The 21,538-nt window shown below is 46.9% G+C and overlaps 1 protein-coding gene across 1 annotated transcript; it reads right to left on the reverse strand.

Annotated features, from left to right (window-relative positions):
* Positions 1 to 2,577: 2,577 nt before the first annotated feature.
* Positions 2,578 to 20,636, reverse strand: KCNMB4 (potassium calcium-activated channel subfamily M regulatory beta subunit 4). The gene is made up of 3 exons (XM_062002628.1): positions 20,298 to 20,636; positions 10,606 to 10,733; positions 2,578 to 2,746 (listed from the first exon to the last, which is right to left on the reverse strand). Exons 1-3 carry the CDS (start codon positions 20,634 to 20,636, stop codon positions 2,578 to 2,580), a joined length of 636 nt encoding a protein of 211 aa, XP_061858612.1.
* Positions 20,637 to 21,538: the final 902 nt, after the last annotated feature.

Below are 21,538 nucleotides of genomic sequence, written 5' to 3' on the forward strand. Positions count from 1 at the left end.
AGAGCTGCATCAACCCAATTCACTTCTTGTCTTTTGCTCGGTGAATCAGCTGCACAATTCATTCACAAAAGCTTCTGGACCAAAGCTAGAGAGGATTTTGTTAATCTGGATTTGTGAGCCCCAAGCTACTGGCTTAAAAATCCATGATGAATCTGTGTCACTGCATTTTTCCTTCTCCTATGGGAAAACAAAGGAAGTGCACACGCAGAAAATCAGGGTTATTCCCTTTACCTGTAAGAAATTACCAAGAGCAGAGGAGAGTATCTTTTTACCAACTTACCCACATAACCAAGCCACCCCACAGTGGCAACTTTTTATGATTTGCAGAGTATGAAAAAGTAATATATCTTTTAAAATACAGTGACTGACTTCCCCTGCAAACCAGATGCATGTAGGCAACGCATCTGCAGGCTGTCGAGGCGAGAGCATCTCAGAGAATGCAAGCGAGGCCACATCAGTGAGACGAGTGAAAGGAAACGCCATGTCTTTCACAGGACAGCACTTCCAGAAGTCAGCAGGCTTTCATCCGTCAGGCTGAGCACTCACAACCTCTCTTCACCCAGCATATCCAATGCTATCCTTTTCAGTAGGCTGAGACCCAGGGTACCTGTGTGAGCCTGACAAGAGGCACCTCCAAGGGGGTGATGTTTAGCTCAGAGAAATGGGAAATTTTCATTCAAGCAGCACTTTTCATGCACAGAACTGGAAGTACTTGAACATGTGTAACCAACACTAATCAGATTTTTAAGGCAAAATAACTAGCTAAGAAGCGTCAAGTTCCTGCCTCCACAAACAGGTTTCCTTAACAGATGTTCTTTGAAGGAACAGTTATCCCAGTGTGGACCAGAGGACTCTCAAAAAGTCATACAGCAAGAAGGAAGGCGAGTGGGGAATGACCTCCAGTCGCTCTGCTGCCTTTATCACTGAGCAACACAATGCCCATAACATGTGCAAGTTTACAGAATAAGAAGCCTTATGGAAATCAGATTTCAAATGCACAATACTATTAATGTGAGACAGACACTGGGCAATACAAGCAGATCTGTCATGGTACCTTGTGCCAACAAAGCTTTCAGGCTTGCAAATCCAGCACTCTCCTCGTCCTCAGGAAATACCACTCCAACGTGTCAAAAGCACAACAAAACACAAGGTATTTAAACATAATAACTGAATATCAGAGATTACTACAATGAACAGTATGGTCAGAACTGCAGAATTGTTAATGTAGATTAACATGTTTTGCCAGTAATCACATGCTGAGAGACTGACTTTCCTGGCTGGGCCATGTGGCTTTTCCTCTTTGCTGCATGTCAGCCCTGCAAAGCTGCAGAGCTGGCCCCAGGGGTGCCACACAGCTACGCTGCTCTCAATCCCTGATGTCGTGTGCCATGGAGGTGCTCGGGAAAACAGCCAGAAATATGGAAATCCCAGTGCTGAGAAAGCAGATGGGGGCTGATACCACCTTCACACACAGCGAGGAGCTGGGATGAGCACAGAAAGGTGACCCAGCAAGATGCCGTGCTCAGTCTGACACACACGTGCTCTAGAGCATCCCCTTGGAGGGACCCTGTGTGGAGCTGGTGTGACTTGGATGGGCAGTCCAGCAGCAAACATAAAGAGCCCTACAAAGAGTTGATGTCCTTCTCCAGCCATCCCTGGGGACTGGTGACATGTGACACCACGGCTCACAGGCTGCCCTCAGCAAGTACTCAGGCACTCTGCTACTTGAGGAAATTGCTGGTAAAACCTAGTTATGTAGAACCACTCCAGATCCCCGTTCCTTACAACCTGAGAGGATTTTAGTGAAGAGGGTAACTCAACAGTAACAGCAACAACCATAGGGACTGAACACCATTGAGGCAAAATAATTAGATCCAATATTTAATCATCTTTTCTAATAATTGGCAAGGTTTTTGAGAAGATTTCTAGATTCCTTCAAAATAAACAGGAGATGATGAAAGATTTTGACTAGATATAAGTTAAAATTTGAATTTTAAAATAAAATCCTACATGGTGAAAAGAAAACCCAAATCAAATCAGCACAGTGTTATTTTTCTCTTAAAGCTTTAAAAAAAATTAAAAACCCACCAAAATAAAGCCCCACCAAAATAAAAACCCAAACAAAAATCCCAAAGCTTAAAAAAAACCCCAAACAACCAAGCTTTATTATTTTGGAAATACAGTCTATCATAAAGTAACTATTTCTGCTATTTAGTAGTAAACAATAGTGAGGATTGCTTTGTGGAGATGAAATGAGCATCACCAGGGGTTTTTTATAAACTGTCCCTCCATAGCCCTAGGACCCAGGTAGCTGCAAGTTTGGGACTAACAGCATACAGCATATTTGGTGCAGTGTACATTTGGTTCTGGTGGAATATACTTATTTACTGTCATAGCAGAAAAAGCATTAGCTGACATTTCGTAGGGCAGTCTCCCAAGGATAATCCTGAGGCAAGAGCAACTCCAAGGTCGGATGAGACACTGGAAGGAGGTGCAGCTGCTGCCCTGCAGGTGTGTCAAGTTGCCCCACTTGAGACCTTCTTGCAGCTTTTTCTTTTCCATCAGCAGCCTTGCCATTTACAAATGCTTCTTCTTTTTTATTGCCTCAGCCCTGACTGCCAAGCTCTTGGCACAGATGGTTAGGACAACTATGAGGACCCCGACCAGGAATGTAACCAGAGGCCAGAGGAAGCAATGCAAGAGGACAGTCTCATCATGGGTGCGCTTCAGCATCACATCATCTGGCCTGTGAAGAGGAGGAGCAGAAGGAGGAGAAAATATAAATCAACTCAGCATCATCAATTCATGTGCCACAGAAACAATACAGATGTTTTATTTGCAGCAGTGTTAGAAAATGATGAAGTGGAACATTTCATTCACTGCTTTTGTTTGCCCGTCTATGACCAGCACACGTGGTGGGCAGCGAGGGCTCACCACTTGCAGTGTTTACAGGCTTACAAGTGCATTTAGATTTTAAACAAATTAGAAAGCGTTGGTACTTTAGGTCTTCCAGGGGTCACGGCCACCATGAACAGCCGTGAGACAGACAATAGCTTTAATACAGTGGATCGAAACAACACTCCAGCCAAAACAGAATACAAGGCAGCAGTTGCACATATCTACCTCCAGCAGCATGGGGCATCACAATGAGTTTAAAGAGCAATTAGCTTCCCTTTGAGATATGAGCCCTGACATGTCCATTGGCCTACATGGAGGCTCTTGGATAAGCCCTGGCAGTGGTTTGGGCCCAGATGGAAAGCCAGTCCCTGTGCTCAGCACTGCACTGCTGGCGGCTCTGCCCAGTCCAGCCACACCGGCAGGCAAAGGCCTGCACGAAACCTACCCCCAGGAGGACTCCTGCCCGGCCCCGAGGTGCTGGAGGTTCCCAACTCAGCTCCTTCCCAGAAGAGGCTACTTCAGCAATAAGCTGCAATTTGGTACTGCAAACACCAGCTGCTCAGTCAACCTGAGTACATTCCTACAGGGACACTTTGAGGAGAAGCCCCTGAAGATCTGACCCCCCGTGCCTCTGCCAGCAGCATCTAACACACACTCACAGTTAGCTCTGTGACAGATTTATGCATTTCCAAAGGGAAATGGAGGGAGGAGGACAATAGCAAGGAGGAGACATCTCAAGAGGTTTGGAAATTCAGCCATGCCACATATCTGAAAGATCAAGTGTCCATCTGCCTCTTCCAAGTCTGGGAAGTTGGTTGGGAAATCTGATGGCAGGTTTTCCTTAGCTGTGGCTCTTTCTGCTCTCCCTGCAGTTTAGCAGTTATTAAATCAGTCTCGTGGCATTTGCACTTCACTGCTGCTTTCCCAGCTACAGCCAGAGACATGCGGTCTGCTGGAAAACTATCTGCAAAGGAAGAAAACAGAACTTTCTCTAACTAGGAAAACACACATAGTGTTGACTCATATTGGTTCTCACTCACATTGAACACTCTCATCCCGCATTGCTTTGTCAATGCTTCCTGACACTCCTTGGAGCATCAAACCTCACAACCTAAAATCCTGGCAACACAAGCTCATCCATCTGGGTCCTGGGAATTCAGCTCTCTCAGCTGAGTGGCACATGGGAACATACACCTGAAAAATGACTGTGCCGTCTCTCCCTCAACAGCTTCATCCTGATTAGAAAGCAGCACTAAGAAAACATTCCCTATAGGGGAAACAAGAAAAAACTCTGTTTTCTTCACCAAGAAGTTAATTAACAAAGATACCTGCAAATCCACTGGGTTTTATCCATCCTTAAGGAGCTGGGGGAGCCAAACTTCCAGGCTGCACCCAATCTCTGATTTAATTACACCCCCATTTGCATTTCTAGGTCTTTCCCCCAAAATTGCCTTGTGGAGGTTCCTCTCCACTGTGCCAGACTGCAAGTCCCCAGGACTGGCATTGTGCATCTCTGTGTAGTACGGAGCAGAATAAGACTCTACTTACAAGCAGCTCAACTATATAAAAGTTGAAACTCAATAACATAAAAAAATTAACAAAAGAAACCCAGGTGTATTCAATAGTGGACCACGTGAAGTCTGCTCAACCCAAATCCTCCAGACACATAATCAGGCACACGCGGAGACCACAAATTGAATAAAATAATATTAACTGTATGGGCACAAACTCAGCAGTGTGTGTCGCATAAATGACAGCACCTGAACAGAAAAATCCTTTCACAGGAGGTGTAATACTGCTTCCCTCATAGTTAGTGTGTCATCATCTGTGAATAACAGAGAGCTAATTGGCAAGGAAGCCATAAGTAAGCAGCCTTCAACCCTCACGGCTCTCAGAGTGACAAAGTGACAAATCATTTCTTTTAAAGGAGATAGTAATCAAAGAGTTCAAAAACAAGGGGCAAGCAAACAAACTGTAAAACTGGATTCAGTTAAAGAATAGCAAGTGTAATGCAGGAGAGCAAGGTACCGTTTTGATTGAATCTTACATATTTTGGACAAGGTCTTGTACCAAAGGTGATGGATGCCAAACACTCATTATAGGTGCGACTGTAACTCCTGCAACCTAGTAATTTAAAAGGGTTTCTCTTTCTGGAAAACAGTCAAAGACTTACAGAGGCATTTAGTGAAGCCTCAGGATGAGGTTTGGGATCAGATGGATGTTATTGCTGTCTTTAGTGAGAGTCCCTGTGTGATCCCTACATGGCAGAAGGTGTGCAGCAATTCACCATTGACTGCTCACATCTCTTCAACCAATGCATCAAGTCATGACAATCTCCCCCAAACATTAAATGACAGTCAACACCATGTTTAAGACATTAAATGCCCTTCTTCAGACAAGATGAGGGAGAAACACTCCTGGACAGTGAGCCAGTGCGTGGGAGAGCTCAGAGTCGCTCTGGAATGCAGCCCCTTGATGTTAAAAAAATGGTGGGACAAAGCTCAGCCTTGTTCCTACTGGGTTTAATTGACATGGTTATTCAGGAAGAACTACTGTGCTTTCAGCTGCTCTTTATCTTATCCCTAATTAACTTTCCAGTGCAGATAAGCACTGCTGGACCCAAGGAGTGAATGAGAAAAGCAAATAAAGGCAGACAACACTGCCAGCAGATAGACTGCATGCTCCTGGATGTCCCGGTTATCTGCCTTAACAGCCTATGGAATATCAACTTTGGCAGCTTTTAACGGTGTTTCTTTACATTTGTATGATTCCTTCCCTTTCCTGTTAGGACCAGCTCCTCTTTCTTCCATCTGCTGACTTGTGCAGAGATGTTGCAGGGCATAGGGGAGGGCATGGGTGAGCACTGGGGTGACAGGAGGACAGAGGCCTGAGCTCAACGGAGGCTGGATGAGGAGCCTTTACCTGCAAGTGTGTTACCACAGCTGACAGTAGTTATGGAAAGCACTCTGTAAAACAGTTTAGAGGGTGTAACAGCAGCAGAGAGTCCCACTGAGATGCAGCTTTTACAGCAGATGAGTTATTGAAAAAAAAAAGTATATATTTTCCTTTACAAGATAACTCCTTTTACCTCTGCTTTTTGGTGTTGAGGTTGCAAACAATGGCAAATAACAGCTTCCAAAGCAAGCAGGGAAAATCAGCCCTGACATGCTGCAGGAGACCTCAAGCCCACTGCCCTGCTGCCATAGCCCAGGGCCTGTGATGAGAAGGAGCCCATGTGGCTCAAGAAGGACCATCCAGGCAAATGCTGCTGACCAGGAAAAACACCCCAGTGGCATATGGCTTACATTGGGCTTTTTACTCAGCTTTGGTGAGGCAGCACCTCAAATACTGTGTCCAGTTTTGGGCCTCTCTCTACAAGAAGGACATTGAGGTGCTGGAGAGGATCCAGAGACGGGCTACCAAGCTAGTAAAGGATTTGGAGCATATATGAGGAACACATGAGGAATCTGGGGCTGTTTAGCCCAGAGAAAAGAAGGCTCAGGGGAGACCTTATTGCTCTCTACAACTACCTGAAAGGAACTTGTAGTGAGGCGGGGCTCGGTCTGTTCCCCCTAGTAACAAGTAGAACAAGAGGGAATGGCCTCAAGTTGCGCCAGGGGAGGTTCAGGCTGGATATGAGGAGGAGTTTCTTTACTGAAAGGGTTGTCAGGCATTGGAATGGGCTGCCCAGGGAGGCCGTGGAGTCATGGTCCCTGGAGGTGTTTAAGAGATGGTTGGATGTTGCACTTAGGGAAACAGTCTAGTGGTTGATAGGGCTGGGGCAAAGGCTGGACTTGATGATCTTAAAGGTCTCTTCCAGCTGAAATGATTCTATGATTCTATGATTATGCAACACATCCCCTTCAGCTGCTGCCAAGCAGTTCAAATAGACACTGGATAAAACAAGCCTTCATCAGAGCCTTTGGAGCAACTACTGAACATTGTGGGAAGAACTGCAGTGCAGGGATTACCAAAAAGTCATGTAGGACCAAAATTTTACAGGCACATAAACAATTCAGTCATCACTTATGCGCCACAGGGTCCAATTTATGTAGCACAGCGAAAGCTGACAGAGGCAGGGGCATGGGACAGGGAAACCTTACAAATATGTTTTGTATTCACACAATCTGAATTTACAGATGTTTGCAATCTGCATGCACTTATTTTGACAACAAATATTTACATCTCTTCACAATGACAAGAACTCATCTGTACTTTTTTCCCCCTGATGTTGCAAGAGGCAGAGATCCTCAGCTGGAGTCCTTTCCCTCTTGGGCCTGAGCCCTACTCCACAGGTGATACAGAAAAACAAAGGATAGGAAACAACACCATCTTCTGACTGGAGGGAATTAATTTAGAAAACTGTGTAGTTGCAGAGCAAACAAAGATTTCTGTTCTGCCATTTATGAACGAGCAGCACTATTACCTGAGCAGTCTTGGCTTCTGCAGATAAAGAGCCTGCAAAGTATCCAACACTGTACAGGTGGTCACTAATCACCACACAGCATTTACTCTTCAAATCTGGATCTCCCCCATCCCACCCATTCTCACAGGTCTCTTTCCCAGTTTAGGGCATGCAGCTGTGACACTTGTTTGCAAGCAATCATGGCTACTACGCTCCCCTGAGACACTTGCTGTAAGAGAAACAGCCACTGAAGCACTAGAGCTCAAACTCGGCAACAGCCAGAGAACTCTATCTGAATTTGGCATTTATTTTGTGCTCTGAAACACTGGAGGTTGGTTTCTGATGAGCAAGGCTCCCCTCAGACCAAAGTATCATCATGCCAACAGGCAGGCACTTTCCTCTGGGATCTAGAAAAGCAACTGTCCCATGCAGCTTGAACCACTTGGCCCAAATACACAGAGTGGAACACCAAAGGTAAGTAACTACAGTGGCAAAGCAAAACCTCTCTCCTCAATGAAGCTCTGAGCTCCAAGCTAAGCTGCACTTTGGTTCCCCAAGATAAACATCATAGAATCATAGAATGGTAGAGGTTGGAAGGGGCCTTTACAGATCATCTAGTCCAGCCCCCCTGCAGAAGCAGGGTCAGATAGGTAGTTGTGCTGGACTTCTCTGTATTAACAGAGAATGAAATTGCCAAGTCTCCTTCTCACTCCTTTTGTACTAATTGTATCCCTTTCTTCTTTTCAAAGTAGGCTGCTGAAATGTGCTCCACCAAACTGATGGGAGGTGTTTCCTAACAGTGCACAACAATCCTAAGAATGATGCTAAATTTAGTTTGATGAAGAGGAAACAACACTTATTTATTGCCTAGACATTTACCTAGAGTTTTAATCTGCTGTTTCAAAACAGACAGGACTAATATTGTGAATACTACTCTCTCTTTGGAACCTATCACTCTATTCTATGTGTTTTATCCAGAGTGGTACAGAAGAGTTATTTCATCTACACAGTTAAAAAATACTGACAGAAAACATGCACACTTTAAAGTAAATAGAGGAGGTTTTTTTTCCCCTCGGTTTTTATGTTTACTGCTTCACAAGCTGTTTAGTCACCATAGCTTTAAAATTATACCTAAGCAAGCACATTCCTAGTCAGCAAAACTTATCTTTCTAAGCTCGTTCCTGTCTCCAGAACAAAATAGATGGTGTACACATTTCAGCTCAAGCTATCTTCAAGTATCTCTGGCAGCCAGCCTCTCTTTTGCTGTACTTGAATTGCTGTATGATCAGCAAAAGGCAGCACTTCAAGAAAACGGTTGCATTTAGCAAGGACATCTAGCAGTATAGGATGCAGCAACTATAAGGAAATTTGCCTGGGTGCTGTCCAATTCCTCAGTGTGCACCTATACAAATGGAAGACCCCAGATAGCATGCAGCCTCAGAAAAAAATTGCCTTTGCTTCATCTACAGATGTGATGTGAGACCTAGCTCACCTAGCTTTGGATACCTACCGCCTGGGTGTCTGCACCCAAGCACGTCACCTTAAGATCCTTTACAGAAGATAAATAAACACCTTTGAGCATCTGACATATAGGCATTTATCTTTGGGTAAGATGAAAGGCTCTTAATTCTCTTCACAGACTAACTTTCACAGCATCCTGTCCACACTAGCTCAGATGAATCCTAGCCATGGTGTCTCCTGCAGAATATTCCATATTCCTGCCTGCCCTGCTCACTCAGGCAGCAGCTGCTGTGGGCCTCACATCTCAGTAGTGCAGGGAACTGGCAGCAAGCCAACAGCATCACTCAGCTCCTGGTTAGCACATCCAAGCGTTGGCACCTTGCTGACCAAAGCAGCTCCCAAGAAGGTCCCTGCCAGCTCTGATGTCACCACACAGGGTGCCCAAAGTTTCAACCTCTGCATGGTGGAGACAGTGCTCCTTTCCCCACTGTGAACCATCTAGTTTTGTTGCAAAGTATTGGTAGTTTCCCTCTACAAAGAGTTAATCAGGGACAACACACTGTCATCCTGGGCACAGTCAACTGGGTCTACAGTCTCTCCAAGGAGGGCACAGCAATCATAGCCAGCCTAGGAAGCTGAAGCTGCCACGGCACTCAGGGGGCCATCCACAGCAGAGACAGGCACCTCTCTGCCTGCCAGCCTGCTCCAGATCCCAGGTTCCACCAAGGTCCTAGCCCACACATTGGCATCTGTCTTCCTCCTGTCTTAAATATCTGATGCCAGCATTCGCACACTGACTCCTGAATTGCACCAGTAAGCACCAAGCTATACCTAGGTCTTCCTCATCTGTTTAACTTCTGAGGGATAGTGGGGCAGGACCAACCTCTTCCTTTAGTCCGTGATGTGTCAGATATTTATTTAAATGCTTAACTTAACAACCAGGAATGGTCTCCCCAGCTCTGCAAAAATTACTCACTCTGATCAAATCAAGCAAATGTCATATCCTCCAAAACTGGAGTCTAAACCACATAAAACCTTGGCTGATCAGGAGATCTTAAACATTCACTTTCCATCTCCTTGTCTACATGGAGCTATCATCCCAATCATTGCTGTGTTGTCCAAAATCCTGCCAGTGAGCCTGCAACAGCAAGTTTTATTTCCCGGCACACCATCACCATCAGAAAGAGAGAGGCAAAAGAACTCCCTCCTCTTCCCATTTAATGAAGGAAGGAAACCATGCATCAGGCTTATGCATGTGCAAGTCACATCAAGATTGGCAGAAGTCTTGATGATGAAGAATGGAAACAGAAGAGGATGTGCTTTCAGTTACAACTTTCTACTCTGCAAGCGTGTATGAAAATGGTCAGTTCTGTGAGCGCTTCTTAAATGATCCAATTCATTAGTCCTCTATGAAGAAAATCCCTGAGTTGGTTTGTGTTATTTACTGATCTCCTGGTTTTTTTCTAGCCCCTCACAAACACGGTAGGATTTCTCTTCTGTAGAGGGAGGTAATGTTAATATCAAAGTCAGAAATTTGCCATCTGAGTGTTAAAGGCCAAGGTGCTTTTTTTTTTCCCATTAAATTATGTGTTTCAAGAGAAACAGAGTTCTGTAATTTTACTTCAAGCTGTAAAAACACTGCTCTGCTTTCTACATAGCTTTTCATCAATAGAGCTGTCTTGCAAAGTTCTACACTAAACTCTGTGTGACAAACCACATCACTCTATGGGGTGTGTGTACACACATCTGCCTGCGTTTATACATGTTTTCAGACAGAACGAAGGGGCAGCTGTTAAACAGATGCACAAGCACTTCTGCCTTTGCAACTGGAGGTTACTTACCTCAAGTGCTGGTTGAAATAGCATGTAAATGGTTGCGAACCCACTTTCTCTTTCCAGTATTTCTGCTTGTAGGTGACGTTCTCGGAGTTCTCCTGATCGTCCCTTGCGCAGGGAGGGATGTACGAGCACTGCCAACACACGGAGCAAAACACAGTCACTGCTGCGCTCAGCAACGCAGCACATCCCCTTCTCTGCATTCTCCTCATAATACCAGCGTGACTGAAATGGGCAGAGAATAAAAAGGACAATCTCCAAAGAAACAAAAACAAAGTTAGCTGAACTTCAGTTGCTAATTACTCCCTGCAGGTACTGGAAAAGAAGAACATGCCAGCATTCAGGAACAAAATAAAGGCTTCGTCATGTTTTGTTCTGTTACCAAAACAACCTGTCATGTAACACCTTGGGTTTTTTACACACAAATGGAAAAATTATTGTGTCATTGTGATGTATTCCTAGCCAGCTACATGGATTGGATTTGATCTACTTATTTTCAAGCAAGCACATAATCACAGATTTTGTTTAGCACAGTGCTAATAGATAACCAAAATATTCCAGCAAGCTTTCCCAGATGGTAGGAGGTCTGATACTCACTGGGAAAAGACAGGTATTCTTCCACTGTTCCAGCATGGGGCAATGAGCACAGCAAGTATAAAGCCCCACCTCAGCAGAAAGGTTCAGCATCTGCTTCTACTCTATAGAAGCCAGCGAGAGTTGAGTGTGCAGCTGAGCTATCTGCAAATCTCACCCTCAGACATCTGCTTCGAAGCCCAAAGAGATCAAGGGAAGTTTCTCCCCCAGCGTGGTGCACTTGGGAGTGTACTTTCAGAGGTTCCACTCTGGGTCACACACCATGCACACACCATGTTTCCAAGCCTCATCTTTGGCCCAGCACCCTCCCCTGTTAGCCATAAGGAGTTAAATAAGAAAAAACTAATTTTCCTCTGAATCCAGTGCTGGCAGCCTCAGGATCTGTGTCCAAGCACAACCCCTCCAGTTGTTACCAGGCATCCACACGGGAGATCATCACAGGAGATGTCGAACCAAACTTAGTAACACAGCTTTACTGATCCCTGGATAACATAAAGGCTTTTTAGCCTGGAGGACACACGGACAGCAAGGCCCCAGCTGCACAGATGATCTGTAATTCCTTTAAAACTGGGAGCTTCAAGCAGAAAAGAGTGACTGTGAAAGTAGCTAAAAAGCCTCTTACTTAGGTAGGATGAGGAAGAAGGGGGTGCAGGGTGTGGGAAGCCCCCAGAGGGATCACCAAGGAGGATCACACTAACCTTCACAGTATCCTGAAGTCAATAATAACAGAGAGATACCCTCTCTAACTTAAAAATAAAGATCATTGAGACTTCCCTTGCCTAGTGAGTGCTTCCTCTCCCTCTCCATCTGGTCAGGTTTCACAGGGGCTTACCATGCCCCACTTATACTCTATATCCAAGCTGTACAGACCTACAAGTCCATCCCCACCCTACAACAGCTGGACTCTTTGCCATTCCAAGGAGATGGAAGAAATCTCAGGATGTTATTGGCCCGATCATGTAACAAAACCTGACCACTTCTGTGAGCATATACAATTGCTGCTAGTATCTTCCATGCTTCAGACTGGCAGAATCTGCAGGAGCTGAAAGGCTTAACGAAGAAAAATACTGGAGTAGAGAAAGCTGGGAGTGCTGGGCCCTGGGCTGAGCAGGGAAGGGACCTGGTGGGATGGTGCAGATCATTGGTGGCTGTCAGGGGACAGAGCAGAACCAGCGTTGCCCTTGGGACTCTTTGTGTCAAGTCTGTCGACAGCTGCTGCACAGATGTGTTTGTGCACAAGGAGCACTGATGCCTCCAAAGTACACAACCAAACCAGAGAAGTTGCTAGGCAGGCAATATTATCTAAGACGGAAATCACAGCGTGTATGTTTGCTGCCTGTGTCTGACTGTAATCTACACCTGCTCTTCCCCAAGCCCTCAACTTTGAGGTACAGTCCTGCAATATAGGGATATAAGACAGTAGAAATCAACAGGCTTTACTCAGAATCCTCCACGGCAACCACCTTTTAGCCAGCACAGAAGATGCAGAAAGAGACAAAACAACTAGGTATCAATACACATTGTTCTGCCTAAATTTCCACAGTGCTCTCCGAAACTCCTTTTTCTGTGGTACCATCTCTAGCGTGCAGCTTCCCTGTATGTTCTGAAATGTTTCTTCCTCATGGCTGGGTCTCCTTTTGTCTCTTGGTATGAAAGTATGACCACCACCCTACCACTCCTCTGCTGACCAAGCTTTCTCTGGATCCTTTAAAGACTTCCCACTTTCACCAAATATGATGTGACTCCTTCACAAATTTCACAACCCGGTGAACTGTCGTCTACCCTTGTGTCCTAAGTTTCAGGCTTAGGAACAACTGCAGAGATTCCTTTTCCCAAGAGGAAAAGGAATCTTGTTTGATCAGTCCATCTGATCAAACAAGTAGGAAGCTGTAACAGTTTCCAAGGACAGCTCTGTCACAGAGGACTTCACAATTCATGTTAGTCCCCAGACTTTTAACTCAATATGAAGCTATTGAAAATGGAGTTTTTTCAGGGCAGGGATTTTGCTTGGTTTCAAAGATGTAAAGGAACCCACAAACAGCTTCCCTAAGCAACATGTCCATCTTTTCCTGTCAGAACATGGGAGTACTGCCAGTTCCTATGGAAGGGACACCTGGAAGCTGAGAACAAGCTTCAAACTTCACATCATTCTTTCAAAAAAGTAATCCCAACAACAGTTGACAAAATATACACTGGATTCATTTGCATCTCTTCCTGTTTATCTTCATGTGGAGAACATAAAGGAGACATCCAGGGGCTTGCTGTAAATCAGTGAGACCTCATTGCTTGAGATTGTCAAGAATTAACAGTCTTGAAGAGAGGAGTGATCCCTGCCAGAGGCAAAATCATCATCATATGAATCGCAAGGGTCACCCTGAAACATTTCCTCAGCATGATGAAGACCTTGAGCTGCAGTGAACACCCAAGGTCCAACTCCAATGTGGACTTACCACAGGCCTCACAAATATGAGCTGGTTTGCCTCCCCAGGATGCCAGCACAGTTCCCATCAATATGACATACATACATTTTGGGCCCTTTTGATCCATGTAGGCAGCTGATCTCAGCCTCCCAAGGACACTTCTTGGGGACTTTTCTTGATCATCTGTATCAGCCTCCAAGGTGCAGCCAGCAGGCAGATGAAAGGGAATCATAACCTAGCAACTTTCACTGCCATGAGGTGGTGGATGAACCTGAAACGACCTCCTGCTTTGGCAACAGGCAGCTTCTGAAAGGTTAATTCCACAGTCCTTCCCCACAAGGCACAGCATGAAATGCTACCATCAAAACATAAACAAATGCCAAGCGTCTGAAAGCAAGCTAGGACACCTTGTGCTCAACAGCAGCAACACCCATTTTCAGGGGAACTGTCCCACTCTCTGATTCCTTGATGGTTTTGTTTTTCTTAAACAAGTTCCAATGAAGCTGGAGACCAACACTGAGGATCAAGCATTCAGAACACACCTAACAGAGCAGAGGCCCTCTCAGCGGATCCATTCATGATCGCCATAATGGCACCTCCTACACTGTGTCACAGCAACGATAGAATTGTTACGTAATTCAAACACAGTCTCAGCTACACGTCTCAAAATCAGCACCAGGCTAATATATTCCCCCTTCAATCAAAACCACTGTTTGGATAGATGGCTCGGGATTCAATTCAGTGCAAATGTCAGCGAGTAGCTGAGATACCTTTACGCCAAGGTTTTGTAAGGATTGTACATCTGTGTTGCCGCTGGATGCTTCCACACCAGTGTCTCTGCAGATGCCTGGGAACATTCCTGGTCCTTCCAAACCGTTCATTGGAGCAGATATTCTTCCATATCATGGAAAACAGACACAGGTGTGAAGTCTTGATGGTGATTTAGCTTCCAGCTTGCATTTCATGCTTTTTAAGGACTAATTCTTGCCTGATTCAGTAACATTTTTATGAAAAAGAAGCCAGACTTGGTAGGCTCCAAGGGAAGCTGTCTCAAGCATAGAAGACATTGACTACAGAACAAGACCAAGAAAGTCTCAGATGGAAACACACGTAAGGGCCCAAACTAGGGGCGTCAGCCCATCAGAAGACAACTCAATGCCACTAAGAAGCAAGTCTTCAGTCTCAGCCTCCAGGAGACTTGTCAAGGGCCATTCACCTGGCTGTTGTACAGGACATGTACCATTTTCTTGGTGAGGCAGAAAGCCCTCACGTGGTGTGGTGTGCTGTGCAGTTTGAGAAACTTGTGATGAAATGGAGTGGAAAGGGAACTCTAGATAAATATAACTGCATCCATTAAAGCCAACAATTTCACACTTCTTACCTCCAACAGTATTGGATTTGCATGGCAAGATTTGGTAGCAGAGAGGCTACAGGAGTGGCTCCTGTGAGAAGCTGGGAGAAGCTTCCCCCATGTCTGACGGAGCCAATGCCAGCCAGCTCCAAGACAGATCCACTGCTGGCCAAGGCTGAGCCCATCAGCAACGGCAGCAGTGCCTCTGGGATAATGTATTTGACAAGAGGGAAAAATTGCTGTGTGACAATTGCACACAGTGGCAGAGGGGAGCAAAAATATGCGAGAGCAACAAGTCTGCAGACAACAAGGTCAGTGAGGAAGGATGGGAGGAGGTGCTGCAGGCACCAGAGCAGATATTCCCCTGCAGCCCGTGGTGCAGCCCATGGTGAAGCCCTGTCCCTGCAGCCATGGAGGCCATGGGGGAGCAGAGATGCACCTGCAGCCCAGGGAGGACGCCATGCTGGAGCAGGGGTATGCCCAAAGGAGGCTGGGATGCCATAGGAAGCCTGTGCTGGAGCAGGTTTGCTGTCAGGACTGTGACCATATGGGGGACCCATGATGGAGCAATCTGTTCCTGAAGGGCTGCACCCTGTGGGAGAGACCCACGCTGGGCGGTTTGTGAAGAACTACAATCTGTGGGAAGGAACACAGTGGAGAAGTTCACGGAGGACTATCCTCTGTGGGAGGGACCCCATACTGCAGCAGGGGAAGAGTGTGAGGAGACCTTCCCCTGAGGAGGAATGATCAGCGACGTGTGGTGAATTGACTGCAATTCCCACTCCCTGTCCTATACCACTGGGAGGGAGAAAGTAGAGAACTCTGAAGTTCTGTGCAGGAGAAAGAGAGGGGCAGGGGAAAGGTGTTTTTTTAAGATTCAGTTTTCTCATTACTCTGATTTGATTGGTAATAAACTATTCTCCCCAAGTCAACTATGTTTTCTCATGATGGCACTTGCTGAGCAATCTCTCCTTGTCCTTGTCCTCATCCATGGGCCTTTCATTATCTTTTCTCTCCCCTGTTCTCTCCCTTGATTTTCTCCTAAATTTGTGTGTGAGCATCTCAACACATTGATGGGTTATGATCACGATCTTAAAGTGAAGGAATGCTGCCTGCTTGGATCTCCCACTGCGGCAGGAGATGGAGGAGGAGAGGGGACTTGCTCCGTTGGTATAAAAAACAAACAAAAACATGCCCCTTTCCCAGCTGACTGTACTGAAGGGGCTGGAGCTGAGCAACTGCCAGCTCAGACAAACCCATCAGGAGTGACCAAACCCACAACCCCTCACAGAGGCTTGAGGCAGCGAGGGGTGCCCCCAGGCAAGATGGGAAGGTGGTGGGATTTATCCACAGCACTGGAGCTGCTTCCAGAGGAATCACTAGACAGTGTCTGCAGAGTTTGCCTGTCACCTGCACCAGCCCAAACACAGAACCGATGCTTCACCAGATGCACCAGACACTCCTAAAATTATTGTAGAGTTAGGCATGTTTTGGTATTCAGCTACCTCCATCATGGTTCAGATTTAAAGAGAGTCTGAAAATCAAAGCCCATTCTAATTACTAGTGCACAGAAGAGATTGCTGTGTATCTTCTAGGCAGGCTGAGTGGTTACGGAAAGGAGAGCGACAGGAGCTGGCACAGCTGCGGGGCAGCTGAGCTGATCTGCACCCCTGGAGAACCAGCTCCTGCCCCACAGCTCCTAACATCAGCCTCACCAGCCACTTCCCGAAAAGTTTCCTCAGCAGAACAGTAGTCAAGACTTTCAGCATTGCAAGGGAAAAGACTAAAAAAGCCAGAAAGCAGGCAATGTATCCCCCAGTCACCTTACCCGGGCAAACCCGTCGCCTGGCCCCTGTGCTGTCTGTATGTGCCGCCAACGCACGAGATGGCCAGAACCATTGAGACAAATTGACTTTGGAATTAATCCCCCTTAAGCTTTATCTCTGAGATTATTATTGCTATCAAGGCAGCTGAAGAAAGGCTACCGTCCCTCCGCTGAAATGTCTTCCTCTGAGACAGCAATTAAATAAAAAACCAGAAATCCAACAATCACTCAGCCTGAACACGAATGTAATCGTGCCTGCTGCTTTATATATACATTTCTGGATTAACTCTGACCCAGCTATATAATCTTTTAAGAGCTAAAATGAATCCTGGGCTGTACATCAATGTGATTATCTTAGGAAGCAAGAGAGAAAAAAAACCCAATAATTTCTTTCTCCTACACCTAGACCTTGCTAGCTCAGACAGAAGTGTAGCTGACAATACACTTATATGCCGGCCCACTCTACTACAGAAAGCAGAATATTTTTAGTCCAACACACCGGGGATTTTTGGGGTGGAGTGAAGCTGCCAACTGACTCAGTCTTGTTGTGTGTTGTAAGGAGCCTCAACGATGTCTTTTCTCCACTGTTGCTCTACCAGAAAGAACTGCTACACCACACAGAGAAGCAGAGAAACAGGGTGTAAAATTTAATGACTGTTCAAAACAGAAGTGGTCGATTCGTGTTGTTGGTGTTCCGGTTACTTGGAACTGATCAGCATGTTGTATGTCTAATTGCATGAGCACAAGTGAGTGTGCTGCAAGAAGGTGATGGAAAGGGGAAGGGTTAAATGGCTCATTCGTAAACACATACTGAATCCCAAGCATTCAATCCAGCAGATTCTTACTCTGTTGGTAAGGCTAATCTATTTCAGCATAAAATCCTGAAAGCTTTTACAGATGATGAGGCTTCAGGATAAAAATTAAAAGGAGACTATAACTGCCCAGCTACAGAGACATTAAACTTGAGGACCAAAGTGACAGTCACATGTATTTTATTCCATTAAAAGAGTGTCTTTCACTAATAAGACCTAACCAACTTTTCTTCTTATTTTGTATTTGGTTCCCATAAGCTCCTCAAGGTAAGGAAACAACCAGAGGGCATTTTTTTTTCTATGCTGCTTTCCATTTAGTTAAATTCAATTACTACCAGAGAACGAGGTTACATCAAAAACTACATCCTTTTTGCTAGTAAATCAGATCCACTCCTCAGCAACCTATATCCCAGGGTAAACAGCCCACACCTAGAGACACGAGGGGCAAGCTAGAGAAGAGGAGTATTCATAAGTGTGCAAGCACCATGCGCTGCCAACACACGCCCCTGTGCTTCCTTATTAATTGTTAAACAAAAATGGGCTCCCAAGTGATATTTATGAGGCATTGCTTCCCAAGCTCTGGGTGCCTCCCTGCAGAAATTGCCTTCCAGCCGCCAGGCAGGTGCAAACCTCCCTCTTCCCACTGGACTTTCAGAAAGGCAGAAGAAAACGGGATCAAAAAGAAGAAAAGCAAAACAAACCAAACCACTCCAGCTACTCAGAGTGACTTGTGGTCACAGCCCAGTTTGAAAGCCACTGCTGAAACTGAGGAAGCTGCAAGTTGCTGAGCCCAGGCATGCTGGGGGTATGGCTCAGTCCCCCACCTCCCACTCCCCATCCCTGCTGGAGATGGCCACAACAGGACTGTCAGGCCGTGCTCAGGACCAGTCATGCTGCACCCTCTGCAGCAATACGGCGATGCCCCATGTTGAAAGGGCATCTCACCAACCACCCCCAGCCCGCCTGAAGACAGAGGTTTAGGGAAGCCCTAGTGCTCAGGCAGCTGGGTGTTCACAGTGCACCTTTTTGTAACCACTGCCCTCTTTGTTGGCAACCTGGAAGTAGCACTCCCAGGCAAAGGTGAAGTTTGCAAAGCTCCCTCACAGGCCAATGTTTCATCCACTTCGCTTTCAGGCACCATCCAGCACTGCAGCTTCATCTCTCATCGCTTCTGAGCGGTGCCAACAATTTAATCCAAATCCCTTCAGACTTACTGTTCCTTTTCTTGCTCTCCTGATTTTTGCCTTGACTATCCTTCCAAGCCCACAAGCTGCCAAAGGGAAAAAATCACGCCGCAAACCCCAAGTTTGCATCTTAATCCACATTCCAAGGGACAGATCCACGTCGATATAACTATGTTTGCAGAGATGTGAGGCTGCACACCCCAAACCGGGCACACAAGTCTGCTCCCCAGCGCCTGCACGCAGACCCCTGCAACACGCTTGGTACCACCCTTGGCTCTGCGCTACATCTACATCTCAACCAAAGAGCTGAAATTTCCTTCTCCAATACACTCCTGATTTGGGGTTCTTTCTGGTGGAATGGGGTGATTCTACCACCATTTTTATTGTCTGGAAAGTACTTTACAAAACCTCCTCCCCTCAGGCAGCATACTAGCAAGGTAGGCTTTACTCAGAGGGAAAGGAAAAAGGACAAAGCAGAATATCTGCCTTCCAAGATAGGGAAAAAAAAAAGCACAAGTCCCACAGTGCCCCCGGACTATCCTGTTTGCTAGAAGATGCAACTTTAAAGACTCTTCCGTTGGGTCCGTTTTGGTGTGCGTGACGGTGAAGATGAAGAATGAAAACAGCACCGAGGACAGTCCTGCTTCAGCACAGCCCTCTCCCCAGCGCCAGCGGCTCCCATAAGATTTCTCCTGGTGCTTCAGAGAGCAGCTCCGAGACTGCCTTCACTCTCCGGGACAGGCAGCGCAACAGCACCGGGCACCGCTCGGGCAGGCGAGCTCGGTGCAGCGCTACTCCCACATCTCGGTCAGAGAGATGAAATTCACGTCTCCGACTCGTTCCCTGTCTCAGGGGCTTTCAGGGGGAATGGGGGTGACTCTACCAGTTGGCCCCCGGCTTCCTGCCGGCGTCCCGGGGCTACCGGCGGCAGGTCGGAGCGGGGACCGGCACCGGGCGCGTCCCGCAGCTGCCCCGCTCCCCGGAAAGGGTCAGCTGAGGCTGTCCGGAGGAAAATACAGGTATATATATAGTGTACGCGTGCATATATGTAGCATTATACTATATAAAAGGTATAGCGTTATACTATATATATATACACAATGTACTGATACACGATGCCATATAGCATTGTCATACTATATACAGTGTGTATCTACACACTATATATACATATACACCACATATATATATATATACACACACACACATATTATATATGTAAAATAAATGCTACACACTCACTTTTTTGCTGAGTAACAGCACAGGGGCATTTGGGAGGAACGTCCCTCCGCAACTTCATCCATCCTCCCCCCACACCCCCAACAGAGAAAAACCCGCAGCCCAACGGGCAGGGGCGCGGATCCCAAAGCCGGGCACAAGGGGCGGGTGCAGGACACCCCGCGACTCCGGAGTGAGGATCTGACCGCCACCCCTCAGACATAAACACACACACCCCCACAAACACATCCCAGACACAGCTTTTGGGAGCCGCGTCGCCCCTCGGGGTCTCACCTTGGGGTTAGTGCGGAGCTGCCGCTCGTCCTCGTGGAGCAGGGCAGGGACGGAGGAGTGGGAGGTTCGGACCAGGACCTGGAGACAGGGGTAGCGGGCGGTTCCGCGGCAGGCAGCCCCGCAGGAGAAGGTGCAGGCGAAGCGCTCCCCGAGCTGCCGCACCGCCAGCACCGTGCAGTTGGCGGAACCGCCGCCGCCCCGCTCCTGCAAAGCCGGGCGAAGCCAGCAGCACCCCAACCCCATGAGGGAAAGCAAACCCGCGGCCATAAGGAGGAATCCCAATCGCATGCTCTTGTCTTCCGCCTCCGTGTACTCGTAAACCGCCCTGCTCCTCGCCATCGCCCCTTTGCCGCTGGCATTCGCCGCCGGGTAACCGCTGCCATCGGCTCTAAAGCTCCCGCCGCTCCCCGCCTCCCTCCCCGCCTCCTCCGGGACCCACGGGGGTGGGTGGGAGGGGGGGTGAGTGTAACTATTACTCGTGTCCCTCACCCCCTCCCCCGTTCCCCAAAAAATCAACCTCGTTGACCTAATTCAAGCCCCTCCGGGGGTGGAAGGGACAGCTTGCAACGGGATTATCTGGCCTGGGAGATTTGTTTGGGGGAGGACTCATCCGGATTAATAGTGGGATGCTGTGGAAGGTGCAATATCTAGAGGGAAGTGGGCGGATATGGGGCTGTAACGCGCCCTTCTGCCCACCCCCTTCTAAACCAACATCCCCAAGCAGGTAAGTGCAGAAGAGACTACGAGGCAGACCTGAAATGGAAGAAATGGAGTAGCTGGTAGTGAGGAAACAGGGAAACATCAGGAGCTGGCCAAACGTTACCGTGCCTCAGAGTGACTTTTTGGGGGGTTCAAGGCAAGAAGTGTGCTTGGATTAGCCACAAATCCAGCATCTCCACAGCAGGGAAAGGCCCAGCCTCTATTAGTTGAAGACAATAGGTAAGATGATAGCTGTCAACACGTTTTACACAGGAATTATTTTCAACAGAAAGGTGCTGACCTTTGAAAGCTCACTGTGGGAAGTCCTCCTCCTGGAAGCAGGTCTGCAGGAAAGCAGCCAGTCCAAGAAAACAGATGTATTTTGCAACCAAAGTTTGGTTATTACCCAGCATTTGCCACCGTGGCAACACAACAGAACCTGCTTTTGGGTGCCAAAGTACTGCAGGCAACAGCTACATTTTTATTCCATAGTCTTTACTGTAGGCAATTCGGTAGAACAAAATGTGACAGTTGCACACACA

The sequence above is a fragment of the Colius striatus genome, chromosome 1 (assembly GCF_028858725.1).
Source record: "Colius striatus isolate bColStr4 chromosome 1, bColStr4.1.hap1, whole genome shotgun sequence".
In the NCBI taxonomy this organism is placed as follows: Eukaryota; Metazoa; Chordata; class Aves; order Coliiformes; family Coliidae; genus Colius; species Colius striatus.

Bases quoted from the DNA above. Each gene is read 5' to 3' on its own strand.
- KCNMB4 (XM_062002628.1), bottom strand. From the start codon at position 20,636: ATGGCGAGGAGCAGGGCGGTTTACGAGTACACGGAGGCGGAAGACAAG. The intron at 10,734-20,297 runs GTGAGACCCCGA...GTGTGTTGGCAG, and splicing joins AGCTCCGCACTAACCCCAAG to TGCTCGTACATCCCTCCCTG. The intron at 2,747-10,605 runs GTAAGTAACCTC...TCCTCTTCACAG, and splicing joins TATTTCAACCAGCACTTGAG to GCCAGATGATGTGATGCTGA.